Below are 21,259 nucleotides of genomic sequence, written 5' to 3'. Positions count from 1 at the left end.
ATATTGTAAATATGAGTGGATATCACCCTCTGAAGACACATGCTAGCTGGATTCTTTCTCCCAAAATCTGAGAACTTTCATGGCAACTCAGTTTTACTTAAAAGTAATTTTTTCCAAACATTCCAAAAGATACACTCCAGTCCTTATCATAATTTTTTGAATTAGAATAATAAGGCTGCCCCCCCCCCCCCAAGTTGGAGTAACAGTCAACCGCCATTGGGAAAAGATGCACAGAGACAGGATGAAGAGCTCTAAAAGTCTCTACATCAAAGAGGGTGTAATTCAAAACATTTTGAGTCAAGGAGAATCAAGGCATATCAAATGATCAGAATGGTTTGTTACCCAAATTGCTAGGTTACTGAGATGGCACCCAAAAATTAGTATATAAAAGAGAAATTTTAATAGTCAAATCAATAGCAGTGAAAAGATTCCAGGTAACTTCAAAGAATCGGGATGCCAGCCTGTGCTTAATAGGTCCAAGAACTAGAACTCTCAGAGTGCAAAGTACAATTTTGTTTTATTGATTAACAGCAAAGGGGAAAAATCACCATTCACACAATAGCATTCACACACGCGCGCGCACACACTACGAAATTAAAGGCAGCAGCTTGTAGCAATGTTCAGAGAAGGCAATGCTCCAGTCAGGGGATGAGGGAAGTGACAGTCGTTCAAACAGGCTGCCTGAAAAGTGGGAGGTGGAGGGCAGTGGCTAGCCTGTGCTGTGGGGTCAATATGAAATCCGGCAGTATTTCTGCCTGAATTTAGACTGAGCCAACACATTAGTGCCAAGGCAGGGTTTTTATAGAGTCCTGAGGCAATTGGGTGGAATTTCCACCCAATGAGATTCCCACCTGCCGGGACATAGCCAGGATTTTGGGAAGGGGGGGGGTCCAGACTAAGTGCCACCATTTTGAGAGGCTAAGAGCCCCCCCAGACACAAAATGTAGGGAAAATGTAGGACATGATGCACGATAAAATGTAGGACGTTCAAAAATGGAGAACACACCCAACTAAAAGCCAAAAACATTAATAAAAAACAATATAAATTCATGTTTCTCAGTCATGCTCAAAATGGAGAACATTTTGACATTCTTCCTGGATAGGAGGTTGGGCTATAGCTTTGCGTGTTAGACTAGGAGGAACTTCCTGAGAGTAAGGGCTGTTCAACAGTGGAACACACTCCTTCCTCAGAGTGCAGCGGAGTATCCTTCTTTGGGGGCTGTCTTTAAGCAGAGGCTGGATGGCCATCTGTCAATGGGGATGTTTTGATTGAGAGTTCCTGCATGGCAGAATAAAGGGGTTGGACTGGGTGGCCCTTGCAGTCTCTTCCAACTCTACGATTCTGTGACGCTGGAGACCAGGATTCGATGAAAATCTGATTCTCTCCAACAGAGAAGGCTAAATATCTTACATGTCAATGACGTGGCTCATGCATCATGTCCAAATGGTGTGACGCACAAGGGACATCACAGCACTTGTCACACTCTCTCAGCCTTAAGGGAAGGTGAAGGCAAATCTCCTCTGAACAAATCTTCCAAGAAAACCATTGGGCAAGTCACACTCTCTCAGCCTCAGAGGATGGCAAAGTCAAACCCTCTCTGAACAAACCTCCCAAGAAAACCTCTTGAAGGCGCACACTTGCACACACCCAAGTCACCAAAGGCAGACTCTCTGAACAAACCCACTAGGCAAGCAAGTCACACACTCTCAGCCTCAAGGAAAGGCTGGCAAAGGCACATTCTGAACAAACCAAGAAAACCCACTAGGCAAGTAAGTCACAGTCTCTCAGTCTCAAGGAAAGGCTGGCAAAGGCACACTTCTGAACAAACCAGGATGTTTTGAAATTCCTCCTGGGCAGAAATGTAGGATGTGTCCTGGATAAAGGCGGATGTCTGGTCACCCTGATAAAATGGAGGATGTTTTGACATTGCTCCTAGGCAGGTCTGAAATGTGTGTCGTATCCTGGATAAAGGAGGACGTGTGTCTTCCTACCAAAAATGGAAGACATTTTTACATTCATCCAGGCCAGAAGGTTGAAACATAGGACACGTCCTAGAAAAGGAGGACATCTGCTCGCCTTACAAAAAATGAGGACTTTTGAAATTCCTTCTGGGCAGAAGTCTGAAATGTAGGGTGTGTCCTATAAAAGGAGGCAAGAAAAGAGCCAAGCCTCAATATCTGGACCCCAAAACATACTCTAACTCCCAGAATTCCATAGCCAGGAGCCAGAAATGAGCCAAGCCTCGATATCTGGACCCCAGAACATACTCTAACTCCCAGAATTCCATAGCCATGAGCTAGAAAAGAGTTAAAGCACTGCCCAACCTGGTTATTTCTTTAGTGTGGATGCAGCCTGATGCAGCCTCTCCTCCCTCCCTCCCTCTCCTCCAGGGCTTCCTTCTCAGGCACCTCCTCCTCAGGCCCTGCAAAAGGGTACTCCTCCTGGCTTTGCCAGGGCCGGAAGGAGAGAAAAGGGCGCTTGTTGGACGCAGCCCCAAACAAATGCCAGGGAGCCACTTCTGCTCCTCCTGAAGCCTAGAGGAGAGCAAGTAGCGCACTCCCTGGCGTTTGTTTGGGGCTGAGCGCCCTTTTCTCTCCTCTGTCGGGGGGGGGGGCAGGGGCAGACACCAGAAACCCCCCCCCCTTAGCTATGTCCCTGCCACCTGGTTGATGGTTTTAACCTTCAGAGTTACAAAAGGAGTGTTTTTGGTTGATGGCAGTGACATTGGTTTACTCAAGCAGGAATAAGATTAGGACAACCCCAGGGAGTTTGGGATAGGATGGGGTATGGCGAAAGCAGAAAGAATGGTTTAATGCTTTAGCCTGACAAACCTTTGTCCTATGACCTTCAAGAGGAAATGCACACAGCAGGGAGTGGGGAAGCAGCAAAATTCACAGCCATAAAGTTACAGAGGTCCTTCCCATATGCCCTTGGGCATATGTGACCAGTCATCAGCAGTTCACTTAAAGGTGATCTGATTTTCCCAGGCTCATGATTTTTGGCCTCTCTGTAACTGCTATTATAATAAAATATAATAAAATTTGTATCTTAAAATAATGCAGGGGTTTCAGAATAAGCAGGATGTGATAACAGGTTCCAGCTCTGAGGATATATGTCCTGATCTAGGCCAATAAATGGTAGCAGTACATTGATGACATTGATATTTGGATGCCAGAAATTATCCTGTATGAAAAGTAAGAATTGGCAGCAATACTTTTCAGAACATATTATCTTTCTGTTTTCTATCTGCTTTACTAGGTCATTGTTAATGGTGGTCATATTGGCAAAGCACTAGGAGTGAAGGATGCAAGTGGCCAATGTATTTGTACCATGCAGCTGACCGATGTCATCTTCCCTGCGGGAAAGGTGGAGAAATTGGAGAGTGACTTTTTCAATTTGACTAACCGACTGCAGGACATTCTGAACGAGGTAAGATTTACCCAGATACAGCACTTTGGTTGTAGAGTCCAAAAGGAGAGTCCAAAAATACAGGCAATTATATACATTCACACCATGTGTGTATGTGTCCACACCCACGTACACACACCTCACAAGAATATACTGTTGAAAGGAAAATGCATTCTCTCCCTCCCCTCCCACCCCCAATTGTGAGAGTTGCAGCTAAGCAGTGGAAATACAGAGGCCAGAGAAAGATGGGAGATGATGTCACCATCACTGCTAATTTGAAAAAAGTCTGGTTCTTTGACCTTGTAAGCCCTGACTCCATTACAACACCCACTTCAGCTCATCAAGCCCCTGACAACTCAGCTATAGATCATCTGCCACTGGAACAGACTTGGTGACTCATGGAGTTAGCCAGTAGCCTTATATGGAAAGGGTACTTGAAATGCATTGGTCATCAGTGGCTGTCAATATAATCAGAAGGTAAAGCCAGCAACTGCTGTGATGTTTTTAATTGTTTGTACTATTTAATTGTTTTTTAAACCTGTATTTTGCATATTTATAGTATGTTTAACTTGGACTGTTTTAGATTTGTAAGCTGCCATGAGTCCCTGTACTGGGAGAAAAGCAGGATAGTATTAATAATAATAATAATAATAATAATAATAATAGCCAACACTAAGATTCTCTCAGTATTACACATAACACTTAAATGCTGCAATACACAGAGCCACGATGATCATTGCAACAATGAGAGAGAAACTTCAGTTGATCTAAACATTTACCTTCTTGCCTTCTAGATTTATAATGACAAAAATAACTTGACTAATATTATATCCAACTTAACTGACATGACGAAACGCATAAAATATGCCAAGACATTTGGCACCCACGTTGACCTGGACTTCCAGAAGATTATCAATGACCTTCATACAGTGGTGACAATAGCAAACATTATAAAAAAGAATGCAACCACTGAGACCACTAAGGACATGATAAGCAACTTGACTAAACAGGTAATGGGGTAGTAATGATGCTGGTGATGATGGCAGCAGGAATGGCTCCTAAGGAGTGCTATCCACGGGGAAGAGGTGTATATTGACAAATATATGAAGGGTGTGTTCCACCTGGTTCCTCAGAAAAGGTCCTTAGGAACCATTGCCACCATCCTGGTTCCTCAGAAAAGGCTTTTTGTGGTCAAAAGAGGTTTCTTACAATTCCTCTCCTTTCTGAAGCAGTAAAAATTATCATGGAGATGGGATATCAAATGAGATACATTTATGGTAGAAGGAAGTCTTAGCTGTTCTGTGGAGATTTAACAGACTGGTTTGTCACCTTCTCCAAAAGCTGAAAAGTTCTTTCAAAAACCAATGTTTTGCTTATTGATGCTGCCTGTATTTTGGAAAAAACAAAACACAAATACATACCTCTAATCTTATGATTATATAAGGGCACATCTTAAGGCAGACCAGAAGACTGAGCTTGATGCAAATTGCATCCAACACATCTGGAAGGTCCCAGGTAAAGGGAAGATGTGATAGGGTATTGAGTAGAAGTAAAAGTAATTTTCAAAAGGTTGTTAGCAGTTTTTCAAATTGGAGGTGCAACAAAACATGAAGGGAACATGCCACAGTAAGGGAATGATGGCACCAAGGTACACAGATGAAAGGCTGTGTCCAGATAGGAAAAAAACAGTAATTGAATTCTGAGGAGATTACTACACACAGTTTTTAAACCACAATTAGATCTGGGGGGGGGGGGGGGGGGAAGCTTTGGCAATACTGATTGCACCATGGCATTTCCAATCCATAGCTGCTGTGTCACCAAAGCATGGTTAGGGGGTCCCTTTTCATTGATGGGGGAAACCCATCAGTGAACTTGCAATTGCACGAGTTCCCAGGTGCAACATGTCGCTGTCAAGGCAACCGTGAGATTGCTAGTCACGCAGTGTCAGTATCTGCTCACCTCCCCCCCCATGTCTTTTCTTTTCTTTAAAAAAAACACCTTAAATCATATTGGCAGAACTCTGGAATTGTATGAAAAAATGAAAATAAGAATGAAATTTAAAAAATACTGAAAGGCATGCTGGGTAGGGCACAAGGCAGTGAGGTGGGGTTAAGACAGAGGCGTTTATCACACTAGTGATATCCGACAGGAAAATAGGATTTAAACAAGAGTTAAATTAAATTTGAATTTAAACAGAATCTGCACATTTGTTTATCACACCGAATTGCTGCTAAATGACGTGAAGTTAAACCAAAGTTACAGTGGGAAAATGCCACCTTTTTACTTTTGGAATTTCCCGAAAGTAAAAAGCTGCTGTTTTTCTCTGGTTTAACTTCAGTTTAACTTCACGTGATTTCACGTTAACAGCGATGCCATGTGATAAACTTTGGACATTTCTGGGTTTTCTCTCATTTAACTCTCATTTAAATCCTGTTTTCCCACAGGATCTCACTAGTGTGATAAACTCCAGAGAGTGGGAAAAAGCACGAAGGTAGCAGCAGCTCCAGTTGGGCGATTGCAAAGACACATGATAATGGCTGCTCTGATACCAGTATTTTTCCATTTTTAAAAAACTGACATGATTGCTGTGAGAGCAGGGCTTATGTGGTTATGTCCTGACCCAATGTGTTTGGCTAAGATAGTGGCACTGAGTATATAGGACTGAGTTTCAGTTATATTGCACCTTTAGGTCACTCCTCTTTCTCTCCTCTTGTCAGGCTTTCTTTCCTCTCTCAATACCTTATAAATGTTCTCTACCCCCCCTCCCCACTATTCCCAAGGGGTCTATATTTGTATGTATGTGTCTTCAAGTCTTGTGTCAACTTATGGTGATCCTATTAATTTCAGAGAGTTTTCTTAGGCAAGGAACACTCAGAGGTGGTTTTGCAAGTTCCTTTCTCTGAAATATAGTCTGCAGCACCTGGTATTCATTGATAGTTTCCTATCCAAGTACTAACCAGGACTGATCCTTGTTACCCTCCAAGATCAGACAGGATTTTATGCCTTTAGGATATTTAAGCTGGGTTGGTCTATATTTAAGAGTAGCCAATTCAAGCAATAAAAGAGAGTTCAAGAGGCAAGGGAAATAAACCCGACCTCAGATTTACATTGTTCTTCAATGACACAGAGTTTAAAAAGAATTATTCTCATTGCACACTGCTCAGGACAGAGGCATAGTCTACATACCAAGACATTTGTGTGACTGATCTCCCAGTTCTTAACAGAGATTTAGAGAAATAGGGACTACTGATCTGATTGAGAGCAGCTATGAGATGAGGGTATTGTGTGTTTTTTCCAACCTGAATCATTTCCCCTCAGTTGCTATTTGCTAAGCCAGACAGTGAGGAGACATACAGGTGTCAGTGTCATATTTATCTGACTAAAATAGCACATACACAGCGATCACAGCTGCATTTGTTAAAACATAAACTGCCAGAGAGCCAGTGTAGTATAGTAGTGATTAGTTTCTGGGAGAACAGGGTTCAAATCCCTGCTCAACAATAGAAACTCACTGGGTGATCTTGGGCAAGTCACACTATCTTAAACTTAGAGGAAGGCAGTGGCAAACTTCCTCTGCATAAATGTTGCCTTAGGATAGGGTCACTATAAATATACATTAGATTTTTCACTGCTCTCACAGGGTAGAATTCATGACAGTCGACCCCAGGTATGAATACTCTAGTCTTAGGGCAGATGACTGAGGAGCAGTTGTACTGGAAATGGGAACTTAGATGCATGTGTGGGGATTGGAGATTGGCCTTTCTGTTCCAAGCCTCTGCTTCAACATGATTTAAAACACTGCTGAAGAGAGGATTTTGTTCTTTTTTTGCTTTTTTGGTGCTTTGGTTTTCCACTCTTGCAGTTTTTTACCCTCTCCCAACCACCCTTTTTGAAGGCACAGACTGGAAACTTATTTTAAGGAACAAGGTGTCTTTGACTGTATAAAGAAAGAAATGCCAACATTAGAAGATAAGATATTGCAGTTAAATATGATGCTCTAGCTTAACATACAATCCTGGATTCTTTAAATGATGCTCAACTAGTCTATGCTAATGGTTGCACCACTACACAGAAAATGCTTTGTAAGATCTGACAAAATTTTGGGCTGACATCTCCTAAAACTTGGTACGTAGAGAGATCTTGTAGCACCTTTGAGGCTAACTGAAAGAAAGAAATTGGCAGCATGAGCTTCCATAGATTTCAGCATACTTCATCTGAGGAAGTATACCAGGGGTTGGCAACCTACGTGCCTGCCGAGGCCTAAGGACCAGCCCCAGCCTGGTCCTGCTGCCAATTGCCGCCCGCGAAAGGCGGCCTCCTCCCTCCTTCCCGGCCTCTGTGAAAGCCGAAGCCTCCACAGAGGCTGGGAAATTGTTCTTCAATTTAAATATTGTATATGTTCCCATTTTGTTTTTTTTACTTCAAAATATGATGTGTGCAGTATATTTAGGAATTATTTTTATTTATTTATTTATTTATTTAAATTGCTTTAAAATTATTTAATTATTTATTTTTTGGCTTCGGCCCCCCAGTTGCCTGAGGGACAGCAACCCGGCCCCCGGCTCAAAAAGGTTGCCTACCCCTGAAGTATGCTAAAGTCTATGAAAGCTCATGCTGCCAATTTCTTTCAGTTAGTCTCAAAAGTGCTACAACATCTCACTACATACTGGTTCTACAGACTAACACAGCTATATCTTTCAAATCTACTAAAACTTTGTGATAATTAGACATCTGATGAGCCTCAGACTTTCATGCAAAGCAAGACCAAATCACACATTGCCAAACTAATCACAATTTTTGAGGAAAAGATTTTGTTTGATCTTCAGCTAACTAATAAACATAAAATTTATTTCTTTATGGGAAGGTTGAGTTCACAATTTGATGCTTTTACATCTCTATTGGGTGGCTAGAAGGAATTTATTTTGATGATGCTTTGTACAGATTGAGGGAGGAATGAGTAAACCAAAAAGCTTAAGTTTTTTTCCCTTGCAAAGATGCAAATGGATCAAATTACTATTTGGTGGAAAGGACAAGTGGAAAGATCCTCCCAAGAACCAATCAGAACCTCACTGTTATAATTTTGATAGGAAGGGTCACATGACAAAGAACTATGTACTTTCTTTTAAAAGGTTTTCAGCTAATGGTAGCTCTCTTCCTGCTACACATTTTGGGAAACAAAGGCAGCATGCCCAGACTGACTCCAGCAACAAGTCTAACAGCCCACAAAGAGGAAGTAATGTTCTTTTAAGAGGCAAAGTTTTGGCAGTTGATGGCTATAAAAAAAAACTCTACTAGGAATTTGTAGCTCCTTCAATAGCAATAGCAAGTACGTGAAGTCGAAGGCTTTCATGGCTGGCATTCATAGTTTTTTGTGGGTTTTTCAGGCTATGTGGCCATGTTGTAGCAGAGTTTCTTTCTGATGTTTCACCAGCATTTGTGGCTGGCATCTTCAGAGTACATTTCTATACCACTTATTGATGTACCAGTGTAATTCTGTGGTCAATGACTGGCAGATGGTGACCAGAGAGTTGCACTTGAGGACCTAGAGATTCCTAGAGAGGCTTTTTCTCAGGTGAAAACATAGTGCTTTTGTTATTTGGGATTTTTTCCACATTCACGGGGGTCCTGTGTCCCTAACCCCAGAGAATATAGAGTGATGAGTGTACTGTATACATGAACCAACGATGGACATTTACCCTTCATTCTGACTTATGCTGGTGGCTTGATTATAGCTACTCAAAGAGATATAGGCAGGATACAGACTGTCCAAAAAGGGCGGTCTCCCGCCGCTCTGGTTTGCTTCACGAGGGAGCTGCAGCAGACAAACCACACGGATCCGTCGCGGAACAAAAAGAACCCGCAAAAAGTGGGTTCTTCTAGTGGCACCTTTGTGACGCCTCAATGCACCAATGGCGCACTTGCGGCGTCACAAAGGCACAGAGACGTGTGGACGCTAAGCATCCATCACGTCAAAATGGTGGCTGCCGTGTGTATTGTTTTTATTGTTTTTAGCTGCTTTTAATTGAATTTTAATGTTAACACTTTTTGCTGTTATTTAGTCTGTAACCCCGCTTCAATTCACCGGGAGAAGCGGGTAAACATAAATAATTTATTATTATTATTATTATTATTATTATTATTATTATTATTATTACAGAGTGCTGCCATTTTGACCCCCATCACATGCTAGGGGTGAGGCCAATATGGACGGTGCATCTTCGGCCCACCCCTAGCACGTGATGGGGGCGCTGCAAAGGCCCGTGTAAATCAGGCCATAGATTACACACAAATTGTACATCATCTGAATAAAGAAATTGAATTGGAGGAATTAGGAAGTGCTACACACTATTTAGCCATACAGGTTCAGAAAGAACAAGATGGATCTTAGGAGTTAATCACACAGGAGGGAAACATCCATATCTCATGAATAAATGGATATTAAATCTGCAAATACTCTGCAAGAGCAGGATTGTTCTCAGACAACGTCATACAAATTTGCCATTATCTTGTCATGAGCCTTAGAATAAAGCAGCACGATTTGGCCACTTTATTCATGGACTAACACTGGGATAATGGCGATGTTGCATGACGTTGTCTGAGAACAATACCGCTTTTGCGGGATTTTAATGGGATTTAATCCCCATTTATTCACGGGGTGTGGGTGCTTTCCTCCTGTATGATAAACTCCTTAGTAGAAAAGAACAGGATTATTCTTTTCTAGTAAGTCAGAAGCAGAACATTGCTGAACTCTTAGAGACTTTAGGACTTCAAGATGCATATACTGTAATAGTAGTGCCCATGGTGATAGATTTTCTTTAAAATAATGAAGAAAGTGATACTCTATCAAATAACAATTTGTGCAGAACATTAATAGGAAATCTTCTATAATTAGCTAAAAACCGCCAGATATGATATTGCTGCTGCTGTAGGAATTCTGAGCAGAAAATTCAGTGCCCCTACCAAGAAGGATTAGATTGCAGTAAAAAGAGTAGTAAGGTAATTAAAAGGATAAAAACAACAACAACCTCTCAACCAGCAGTAACCCCAGCCATATTATTCTGTATGTGACAAAATTCTTGTTTTCTTCCATAGATGAGGCTTCATCTATGTCATGACATTTGTCTTCGCTTTCCTTCCCCCTGTATCTTTCAACATGACCTTCCCACAAATCTGCCAGTTGGAGATGGTTGGGGGAGCTGGAAGGGGAAGGAGAAAACTCTTCTTCTACTGGAAAATCTATTCTGTTGTTGAAAACATAGTTAGATTAATCCAATTCATTGGGATGAGGGGGAAGCTAACCATTATACTCATGTTTCAGATTGTTGATATCCAAACTGTAGTAGCAACAATGGAATCACATGACAAGAACAATATACTAGCAGTACAACGTGAGCTCATTGCTCTCCGGGAAAAATTACAAGAATGTGAGGAAGCAATTGCCAAAGGTGCTGGTGCTCCCAATGTGACAAGGACACTACCGATTGGTGAGTATCATTGGACGTATTATTATTCTTGGTTAAAAATCCAGCTCATATAATAAACAACCTTTCCTTAGAGAACATGATTCTGCTTTTTAACTTCTGCTGAGGCCTTGTTCTTCACCCCTATATATAAAGCAATATCAGCCGGGACTTAGGAGCAGAATTTTCTTCATATGGTGACCCTCTTTAAAAAGAGGCCCTTCCTAAAAAGGCCCAATTATGTCTGGTGTGAGAATTATTTAGCTGTATGTTATGTGCAAGGATTCCTTTTTAAGGGAAATGTTTGGCCTTTCCTCAGCTTTCAGTACATATTTAATCAATACTGCTAAGATTTGTTTTAAAACTCCAGACTATAAATAGAGAGAAATATTCATGTATATTCAGAACTGCTTTGGAATTTCTGTAAAGAAGAGAAATAGAATAAGTTCATTAAAAAAAACCTCTTGGAGGCCTGGAGGGGTTCTTTCTTGCCATGGGAGGGGTGGGGTAAGCTGGTTGGCACCTGGTCAGGCTGATGAGAACCCCAGTGGGCCTTGCCTTCCCTGTCCAGATGAATGGAAAGTCACTGTTTCTCAGTGGAGAAGTGAGGGGCAATTTCTCCCCACCTTGCCAAGTCTCAGAGCTGATCTACTAGGCAGGAACCACCTGAGGCCTCCCCTTGCCTTCCTCTCCCCACTGGTTTGGGTGTGAGCAGAGCTACTGGGAAGGAAGAGGCTATGGGCTTCTTTTCACCCCAAAGCTCAAGATCCCCCAAGGGACACAAATTCCCACTGACAGGGGGCAAGGAAAATGTCTTTGGTCAGCAACACACCTCTATCCTTGCATGTCCTGAAGTGGGCAGGCATTGAACCCATCCGGCAAACAAACCATCGCACCCAGACAAAATCCCACAACATGATGACGCCATTCTGCAGTGCTCACTGCCATGAGTCTAAGAGGAGCAGCTTCCCCTGAGGGTTTTGGGAAGCCAGGCATAGAACAAGAAGAAGCCCTGGAGGCAAAGGAGAGGTTTCCGAATGCTCAAGAAAGTGTCCCATCCTATGCTGATGGGAATAAACCCACTCAAAAAGCCAAGGGATAACTTGTCACCTCTCTCAGGGAACTTTCAGGAGTAGCATGGTCAGCCCAGGAAGGACTAACATTCCCCTAGAAAGCCCAGACACTTTTCAAACTGCCCTTACAGGATGACAGCTATCAGTCTTCCTCATAATTTCCTTTATGTATATTTTAGAACTGAGCTGTTGGTTTAAAATGCAATAAAATTTCTTCTTCTTCTTCTTCTTCTTCTTCTTCTTCTTCTTCTTCTTCTATAGGGAAATGCAACCATGATGGATTACTGAAGGTCAGTGATCCAGTTCTGGTGAAGCTCAACTGGAAAGGTTCTGATTTCAAAGCGGGATCCTGGGGAAAAGATTTTGCCATTGGGACCAAATCACCAGATCATTACTGGGTTTTCCCACTCAACAAAGATGAACGTACTCTGGAGAATTATCGTCTGTACTCTTCGTATAAGAAATTATTACTTTATTCTCCTGTCCGAGAGTATAGCCTTAACATTAGTAATGATCCAAAGTGTCCAGATTGTGGACAAGGGGCTGGGGTGGTTTTTTTCAATGGTTCCTTTTATTACAACTGTTTTGATAGCAGGGCTTTGTGCAAGGCTGATCCATTTAGCATGCGGATTTCACGTGCAAATATAGAAGACCAGGACCCTGCTTCTTTCAATAACTGGTTTTCCTATAAGGGAGTGAAATATCAGGACATAGACTTGGCTGGAGATGAAAAGGGGCTGTGGATGGTTCATGGCTCCACACTATCCAATGGGAAATTGGTAATTAGGAAAGTACACCCTGACACCTTGACAGTGGGGACACCTTGGACAACTTCGCAGAGTAAAGATATGGCCAGTAATAGCTTTATGATCTGTGGTGTCTTGTATGCCACCAAGAGAAAGAATTCAACTCACGAGGAGATATATTTCATGTATGACACCAACACATCTCAGGAACGCAACATCAAAATCTTTATGGAGAAGCCTCTTCCTACAGTGCAGAGTTTGAATTATAATCCCAATGACCAGAGGCTTTACATGTACAATGATGGCTATTTAGTTTATTACAATCTCACATTCATGACCCGCACACCAAAGAAGATAGGAGATGTTCCTGCTACTGAGCAACATCAGGCTTTAGATGCTGAAGGACAGAAAAGTCTGGTAAAAAGGGAATCACAGGGTATTGCAAGTAAGGATCAGCCAAATTCAGACAGTAACCAGCAGCAAGAACCTGTTTCGGTTACTGTTGTAAGACGAGAAACCATGAGAGAAGGGGGGCATATTGTTGCTAGTCAGTGAGACTCCGGTGTTTTATGAGGGAAGATAGAACAGTGAGCAATAATGATGACATAACTGTTAATGAGACTGAAAAATCCTCTGGCCAAAATTCAGTAGGTAGGATTGTGCTAAGGGAGGAACGTTTCCCTGTCATCTCCCATTTACCCCAAAACTGTCTCCAGAAGGTTGAGAATCCTGCCAGTGCTTGTTTTTGAGCAATGTGAGGATGGGAAAGGATGGATATTCCATCACACTGATGATTGTGGTAAAATAACACTGGATACAAGTCTTTGTAAATAATATTTTTTTCTAAGTAGATATCCTGAAAAGGAAGGGTGTTGACCTTCTCTAATATGACCATAGTTAACTGTAAAAAATAAATGCAGCACTTTCTACATGCATATTTATGGATATCTCTCTATAGCACTCTTAGGTTCACTATGAGTATGCTTCAGATATTGAGTCCAATACAACAACAACAGTTAAGAATCTCCACAATAAAATGATTTTTGCATTCCCTTCTGGTTTATTCTCTTGCACAAGCCATCCAGAAAATGATTGCAAATAAAAATTTGAAGGGGTTGAGAGCTACTTATTCTTGTTTGGAAATTCTTCACACAGACAGGTATATGTCATTTTCACAAGGGGCTTAGTCTCTGGATGCATCTACACTGCAGAATTAATGCAGTTTGACACCACTTTAACTGCCATGGCTCAATGCTATGGATTTCTGGGATTTGTACTTTTGTGAGATATTTAGCTTTCCCTGCCAGAAAGCCCTAGTGCCAAAACAAACTACAGATCCCTGGATTCCATTGCATTGAGTCATGGTCATTAAAGTGATATCAAACTGCATTAATCATGCAGTGTGGCAGCAAGTTAAGGACTTCTTTTTTTTTTATTCTATTAGGTAATAATGTAAAATATAGCATGTTTAAACAGAAACTTTCTGTAAAAAGTAAGAGCTGCTATCATAGCTGAGGATTTTTAAATCATACTATCAGTTCAACACACCTATCCCTAGCTTTTCCTGTACTTTGTCACAACAATTTACCTTGGTGTGTGTTTCCATATCCATTTAAAAAGAGAGAGAGATTGCAAGCTCATACTCATAGTTCCTTTGATGAGGATGTAGGACATGAAACAGTCCTGTTGACAAAACCTCTAAATCTTCTTCAGCATGGGCACACAGATGAGTGTTTGACAGGATTTGGTGCCTTTACTGAGCCTTGGTGATTTTTTTTCCACTCCTCGTCCCCTCCGCTACCTGCCAAGCGTGGGCGTGCAAGGAATGTGCCTCCCAAACCAGTACACAATAGCAATGGTAGAAGAGCCCTTCCTTAGCAGGGATCCCACTGGCACACTAGCTTCCCACGTGGGCAGGCCTGCAATTTCCCAGAGCAAAGCAGATTAGAATCAAACACAGTGTGGAGCTGGTTGCATTTGGCGATATGTTCAAGGTAGATCATGCCACCAAACAGTGGCCAGTAAAATTCCTTCAGTGGAAAAACAGGAGGGGATGTCTCCTTGTTTCCATGGCTGCCTTGTGCCTTCATCACTTCTGCATTAAACAAACAGACAAACAAAGAGGAGAGACAACTAGACTCTTGCCAGTATCAAGAATGCCTTTGCAACAAGGCTCTACAGAAGTGAAGGGCTCTTTTTTTAAAAAAAAAAATTATTACTTTGGCCTTTCTGAGGTTCTAGGCATGTGAAAGAAATAGCTTGATATGTTTTTCAGCCCAGCTCCAAAATCACAAAATGTGCCGGTCCTAAATAGACCCAAATTCAATCTATCTCATAGGTGTCAGATTGCAGTTACACATCAGGCAGAGCATTTGAGGCAAAAATGATCAACGCAGGGTTCATTCCCACTTACATTTAGTTTGCTATTCGCCTTTGCTCCGTGTTGGTAAATCGATTCCAAAAGGTCTGTCATTCCCACTATGAAAGCAAATCTTTTCATTATCCCCTTGTAATCGCTTTTTTTTTGACAGGATTTTCATCCCCATTAGTTTTCAACATGCATGTCAATCATCTGTGCGTCATCACTGATGTAAGTGGCAGCCTGAGTAGCTCTGCTTGGGAACTATATATATATTGATAGAAGATTTGATTGATTGGTTTTGCAGCTACTTGCATCACTATGAGCTGCCCTTGGATCACACAGGTAATTGTAAATAGTTGCAAAACTAATGAGTCAAATCTTTTATCACACCACAAGCACAAGAAAGGGAAAAATATGCCTTCTCTCTGTTTTCCAAGATGCAAGTCAGGGGTTTATGACCCTTGCTGAAATTTCCCATTTTTTCTTAATCTGGAGGACTGAGTAGGGGAGATTATTTGCAGTAATGGAAAAAGGCATTTTTAAGGGCCAGAAGCTGGGATACGGAGGTTTCTTGCAACTTTTGGCCACAAATGCACATTTTCTTTCACGTTCATGAGGCCAGATAGGGAGAAGCACCATGACATGAGTTCCCATTCAGCTTGTTTTAAATTGTTTTAATTGACTTAACTATTTTAAATAGTAATTAATGTTATTATGTAATGAAATGGTGGTGGGTGTAAGGGGACTATGTTATAGTGTGATATTATCTGTACCATGTATTTTTATTTTGTATTGTAACTCACCTTGATCCTCAGGGAGAAGCGGGAAATAATAATAATAATAATAATAATAATAATAATAATAATTTGTATACCGCCCTATGGAAAACCAATCAGGGCGGTTGACAACAGTAAAATATAAAATATAACAATTAAAAACACTTTATCCCTCCCCCCCTTAAGACAGTATTAAACAGTATAACATTAAAAACACAATATCAAAGCATAAAAACAACAATTAAAAACTAAAAACCCTGATATCCCTCTGTTGATCCTCAACCATCACTAAGATGGGGCCACGGGAAGAATGAGGGAATCAGGGACGAGATGGTTAATCTGGAAATGCCTGCCGAAGGATCCGTCTTGACCGCTTTTTTAAAGCTGTCTAATGATGTTATCTGACGGATCTCATCCGGCAGGTCATTTCAGAGTTTGGGGGCGAAAAGCAGCGAACGCCCTCTGGGAGGTCGCCGCAGCCTAGATTTTAGAGGCCTGCCAGTAAGTTTCCTCCGAGGCGGTCCCTGAGATAGCTTGGACCCAAGGCATTTAGGGCTTTAAAGGTGATAACCAACACTTTGTACTGGGCCCGGAAGCTGATAGTTGTTATTGTTATTATTATTGGCTGGGGAAAACTGACTAGATTAGATTCGGTTAGGTTTCATTCTCAGAAAAAGTTTCAGAGGGGGATTATTCTTGTAGGGCTAGACTGAATATTTGCACTGTTTTCTTTGTGAAGTGCAGCAGCATTTGCAGATGTAGGTTCACTCCTATCCTTTTGCAACCCAAAGTATCCTCTGTGACCCCACTTGAAAATCCTGCAAAAACTTTGCCAAAAGGGCTACAATGGAGTGACTGGTTGGAGTCCATATTTCATCAAGAGCCCTTTCCTTTGGTCCCTGTTATAATGCTATTGTATAATGCTACTAAGAGATAGTAAGACATCATGAGAGATCATATAGGTCACTTTTCCTGTCTCTACAGGATTGGTTTGTAAATCCACAAGCGAAGGGCTAAGCTGATGTAACACACAAACAGCAGAGAAAGACATGTGCAGGATGTAGAACTATGAGAAAGCAGAATATCCTGAGGCCACCAACTTTCACATTAATCTGCTTGTACACTGAAATCCTCTAAGGCTTTTCCACCATTGCTCTGTCTTCTGTAAGACAAATGAAAGGGTCTTACAGAAAATCAACTGATATAAAAAATATGGAACTGAACAATACCATGGGCAGTTAAAAAGACAAATGAATGGGTCTGATAGCAGATCAAGCCTGAACTCTTACTAGGAGCAAGGGCGGCGGCGTTTCTGCGAGGGCGGGGGAGGAGCAGCACCACCAGGGCTCAAAAGCCCCAGCGCTCCCAAGCCTCTCGGCGGCGGCGGCGTTTCTGCGAGGGCGGGGGAGGAGCAGCACCACCAGGGCTCAAAAGCCCCAGCGCTCCCAAGCCTCTCGGCGGCGGCGGCGTTTCTGCGAGGGCGGGGGAGGAGCAGCACCACCAGGGCTCAAAAGCCCATACTAGCCATAGTAGTCAATGGTAAGGTCTAACTGAAGCAGCATGAACACCATACTGCTGCCACCATACTTCACTCAGCATGAACACCATACTGCTGCCATGAAAGCCTAGAAACTGCATTGGAATTTTTGTGAGCTCAGTCACACTGTTTATCTCATGTTTTGCGTGTGGTCCATTCAAACACCTAGGCCTTTCCACATATATGTTGTCAAACCGATGTCACCAGCTTATTACTTGTGCATCTGATTTTTTTTCTGCCTAAATGTAAACTTTTACATTTATACTTGTTGGACTTAATTTGTTAATTTAATTTTTGTTAATTTTATCATCAGTTTGCCAATCTGTTGAGGCTATTTTGATACCCAATTCCTTTTTCAGAGGTATTAGATGCTTCTCTAAATGTGGAACCATGTGTATTTTATTTCTTCATCCAAGTCATTTATGAAGAATTGAATAATATTTGGAACACATAATTCTGGAGTTCTGCTGATGTGATTTGTTTTATTTAAGAAAAGAAATAGAAAACAAACAATAAACTACAATCACCCCTGCTTGAGAATAGTGAGAGGGAAGCGGTACAGGGGGAGAGGAGGAGACACTGAAACCATGAGACTGCCATATCACCAATGAACCAGCAGTGACATTATGCTCTGAGGGCTAGCATGATTGGACGTCATTGATGGCTTACCTTATCAATGAAATGTCCGTGCTTCAGAGACACAGCATCTACAGTCAGAGGCATTGTCATGCAATAAGTATCACCAAAGGTATTTTTTTTCTCAGCTGTAATCATGGTTTAAATCCTGCGTATAGTAATCTCCACAATTACATACATGTAGCTAGGTAGCTGATCTAGGATGCCAGAGAAACATCTACAGCTAAAAATTTCCCCCCCCACCGCAAAAAAGGAAATCCATGATCTATGGCAGAACCCCATAACCTATCATGGAAGCCAAGGGTTCCAGCAAAAACTGATTGAGAAACTCTGGTCAGGGCATGTTTTACCAGCTATACCTGCAGCAGAATATAATGGGGAAACCTTGTCAAAAGCCTTTACTGAAACTGAGATATATACTTACCTGGCAGGGGAGACACCATGATCACAAAATGGTTTTCCCAGGGAGAGGCTCATCCATTGCACTCCAGGTATACTCACATCCACAAAATCCATTGACAAGCTTAAATTCTGTTTTAGAAAGTGGTGGGATACGATATTTTGTGGGTTTTTTGGACTATGTGGCCATGTTCCAGAAAGGTTTCTTCCTGACGTTTTGCCAGCATCTGTGACTGGCATCTTCAGAGAATGTTTGCCTGGAAAGGACTTGGGTATATATAATGTTTGACCTGGAAAGTCAGGAGTGAATTTGCATATACTGTATATTGTTTTGTTGCTAATGGCAGGCCTCAGGGTGGAACCTTCGACTTTAACAGTGGGATAAGACTTTGTCTGTATATGACTGTTAGTAATTACAGCATTCTTTTGAAAGTGCTTACCAAAAAATGTTTAATGATTTGTTCTAGCAAGGTTCTTGCTGACTGGTCAGTAGTTTCACAAGTCTCCTTTATTGAAGACAGGTATGCATTCTTATGTGGACATTTGTGGAAGTCTTAATTTTAGCTCACAATATAGTGGATTCCCATTTGTTCTTCTCCTCTCTCATATTCTTCTATCCAAATGTCTCTCAATCTGCTTCCATGATCCACATCATGATCTCCTCATATCTATACACATGCTGTAATAAAATACTACCTCTCTTCCCTCCCTGTTTATTCTATTCCTACTGAGCACATTTATATACATCAATGACAAATTTTCACGCATGAGTCTCACCTATCAGGTTTTAGCAATGCCTATGAAATCATATTTGCTTTCCTATGTTCAAGATTCACCTTTGTTTAGTTTTCATGTTCAGTGCACCAGTAGGGAGAAATTTGCCAGATGGATCATTCCCCATCTGCTTCATTACTGTTTTTTCCTAGCCATTGGTGGATTCCCATACTAGCACCCATATTTCCCATGCATCACCAATGCTTGATGTCCTTCTGTCTTCTGAAATGCTCTCCATCCCTCAGATCTTTCCTGCCATTTGCACAGTCCACACTTCCAATATTATTCTCTCTCTTTCTGACCCAGTACTGTCAACATGGGGGATGAATGAACATTAGCAGCCTGCTCCAAACATATCTACAGCCTCCTACCCAGAGCCTCATAATCACTCACAACAATAGTTCTCACACTATGGAGTGGAACTCCTGGAGTGGTTGTAAGAATTGTTCAAGGGGAGTTACATGGCTTGAAGGCCCTGATTCCACCTGCTTCTTTTCCTCTTCCCAAACATTCTGTCCTGGAGCAGAGAAGAGAAAGCAAGGAGAGTGGTTGGGGACTCTGTTTGAGGGAGGATGAGGACAACAATTTGTGTGTGCTGGGGGGGAAATGAGGGCCAGCCCTCCTCACCTCACACCTGCTACACACTGGAGGAAAGCAGAAGGGAAAAGGGAAGCAGGGAAGGAAGGCTCAGGCTATGGCTTGGAGGGTTCTTTCTGCCATGGGAGGGGTTGGTGTTAAGCTGTTGGTGCCTGGTCAGGCTGATGAGCACCCCAGTGGGGCCTTGCCCTTCCCGGTCCAGATGATGGAAAGTCATTGTTTCTAGTGGAGAAGTGAGGGGCAATTTCTCCCCACCTTGCCAGTCTCAGAGCTGATCTACTAGGCAGGAACCACCTGAGGCCTCCCCTGCCTTCCTCTCCCACTGGTTTGGGCTTGTGAGCAGAGCTACTGGGAAGGAAGAGGCTATGGGCTTCTTTTCACACCCAAAGCTCAAGATCCCCCAAGGGACACAATTCCCACTGACAGGGGGCAAGGAAAATGTCTTTGGTCAGCAACGCACTCTATCCTTGCATGTCATGAAGTGGGCAGGCATTGAACCCACCGGCAAAACAAACATCGCACCCAGACCAAAATCCCACAACATAGTGACTCCCATTCTGCAGTGCTCACTGCCATGAGTCTAAGAGGAGCAGCTTCCCCTGAGGGTTTTGGGAAGCCAGGCATAGAACAAGAAGAAGAAGCCCTGGAGGCAAAAAGGAGAGGTTTTCCGAATGCTCAAGAAAGTGTCCCATCCTATGCTGATGGGAAATAACCCACTCAACAAAAGCCAAGGGATAACTTGTCACCTCTCTCAGGGAACTTTCAGGAGTAGCTATGGTCAGCCCAGGAAGGAGACTAACATTCCCCTAGAAAGCCCAGACACTTTTCAAACTGCCCTTACAGGATGACAGCATTCATTCTCCTCATCATCCCCTTTGAGTTTGTAGATAAGTGAAATATTGTCCTTTAGAAATATTGAGATAAAATGCTTCTGTTTTTGTTCTTAGGGTTTGGTCCCAACAATTCCAAGGCGTGAGTGGATTCTGCAACTGAAAGTCTAATTTTTACCAGATGGGACTTCTGAACTGTATTTAAAATCCATACATACCTCCCAGACTTCAGGCAGAGAAAGAATGATAGGAAGTTGAGTAGGCAATTTGGCCAATAAACATTCAGAGCTGCCGTGCACCAGCTTTCTTTGCCGCCTTACTGCATGACCTGGTAGTGCTTCTGTTTTCCTTCCTGCAGGAGATGGTCATCAAAATGGTCTTTTGTTGCAAGGATTTTCCTTAAGAAAAAAAGACTCACTTGATGACCATCTCCCCTGGGAAGGAAGGGGCTTGACAATCATTGAATAAGGCACAGAGAGGGATGCTACTCTCCACCTCCATTTCAGCTATGTTTTCTTGAGTGATAAGGCTTTCAGTATAGGCGGCTTTCTTTTTGAAAGGTTACAGTGTTCCAAAATATTTCTGTTTAGTCTACAGGCCAGTGCTCCCTGTCCCATCCAGCCAAAAAGAAAGAAAAGAGAAAGAGAAGAGAAGGAATAG

General features: G+C 42.1%; 1 protein-coding gene and 1 pseudogene across 2 annotated transcripts; both read left to right on the top strand.

Annotated features, from left to right (window-relative positions):
* The first annotated feature begins 2,658 nt into the window (after window positions 1-2,658).
* Window positions 2,659-13,687, top strand: LOC121923359 (olfactomedin-like). 2 transcript variants are annotated; one of them, XM_042453712.1, is made up of 5 exons: window positions 2,659-2,970; window positions 3,260-3,430; window positions 4,204-4,419; window positions 10,728-10,893; window positions 12,204-13,687. In XM_042453712.1, exons 1-5 carry the CDS (start codon window positions 2,926-2,928, stop codon window positions 13,241-13,243), a joined length of 1,638 nt encoding a protein of 545 aa, XP_042309646.1. In that variant the 5' UTR covers window positions 2,659-2,925; the 3' UTR covers window positions 13,244-13,687. The 2 variants fall into 2 exon arrangements, with proteins under 2 accessions (XP_042309646.1, XP_042309653.1); XM_042453719.1 differs by lacking the exon at window positions 4,204-4,419.
* A 4,728-nt stretch (window positions 13,688-18,415) lies between these two features.
* LOC121920066 lies at window positions 18,416-18,597 on the top strand (annotated as a pseudogene).
* The last annotated feature ends 2,662 nt before the right edge of the window (window positions 18,598-21,259 follow it).

This window comes from Sceloporus undulatus, chromosome 1, assembly GCF_019175285.1.
Source record: "Sceloporus undulatus isolate JIND9_A2432 ecotype Alabama chromosome 1, SceUnd_v1.1, whole genome shotgun sequence".
Taxonomy (NCBI): domain Eukaryota; kingdom Metazoa; phylum Chordata; class Lepidosauria; order Squamata; family Phrynosomatidae; genus Sceloporus; species Sceloporus undulatus.
Note: the sequence above shows the minus strand (reverse complement) of the source record. Positions and strands in the feature narration are given on the sequence as shown.

What these genes read in the sequence shown, in the direction of transcription:
- LOC121923359 (XM_042453712.1), top strand. Translation starts at nt 2,926, where the DNA reads ATGCCCTTGGGCATATGTGACCAGTCATCAGCAGTTCACTTAAAG. An exon ending in TGCAGGACATTCTGAACGAG is followed by an intron (nt 3,431 to 4,203) that starts GTAAGATTTACC and finishes CTTGCCTTCTAG; the next exon opens with ATTTATAATGACAAAAATAA. An exon ending in GACAAGGACACTACCGATTG is followed by an intron (nt 10,894 to 12,203) that starts GTGAGTATCATT and finishes CTTCTTCTATAG; the next exon opens with GGAAATGCAACCATGATGGA.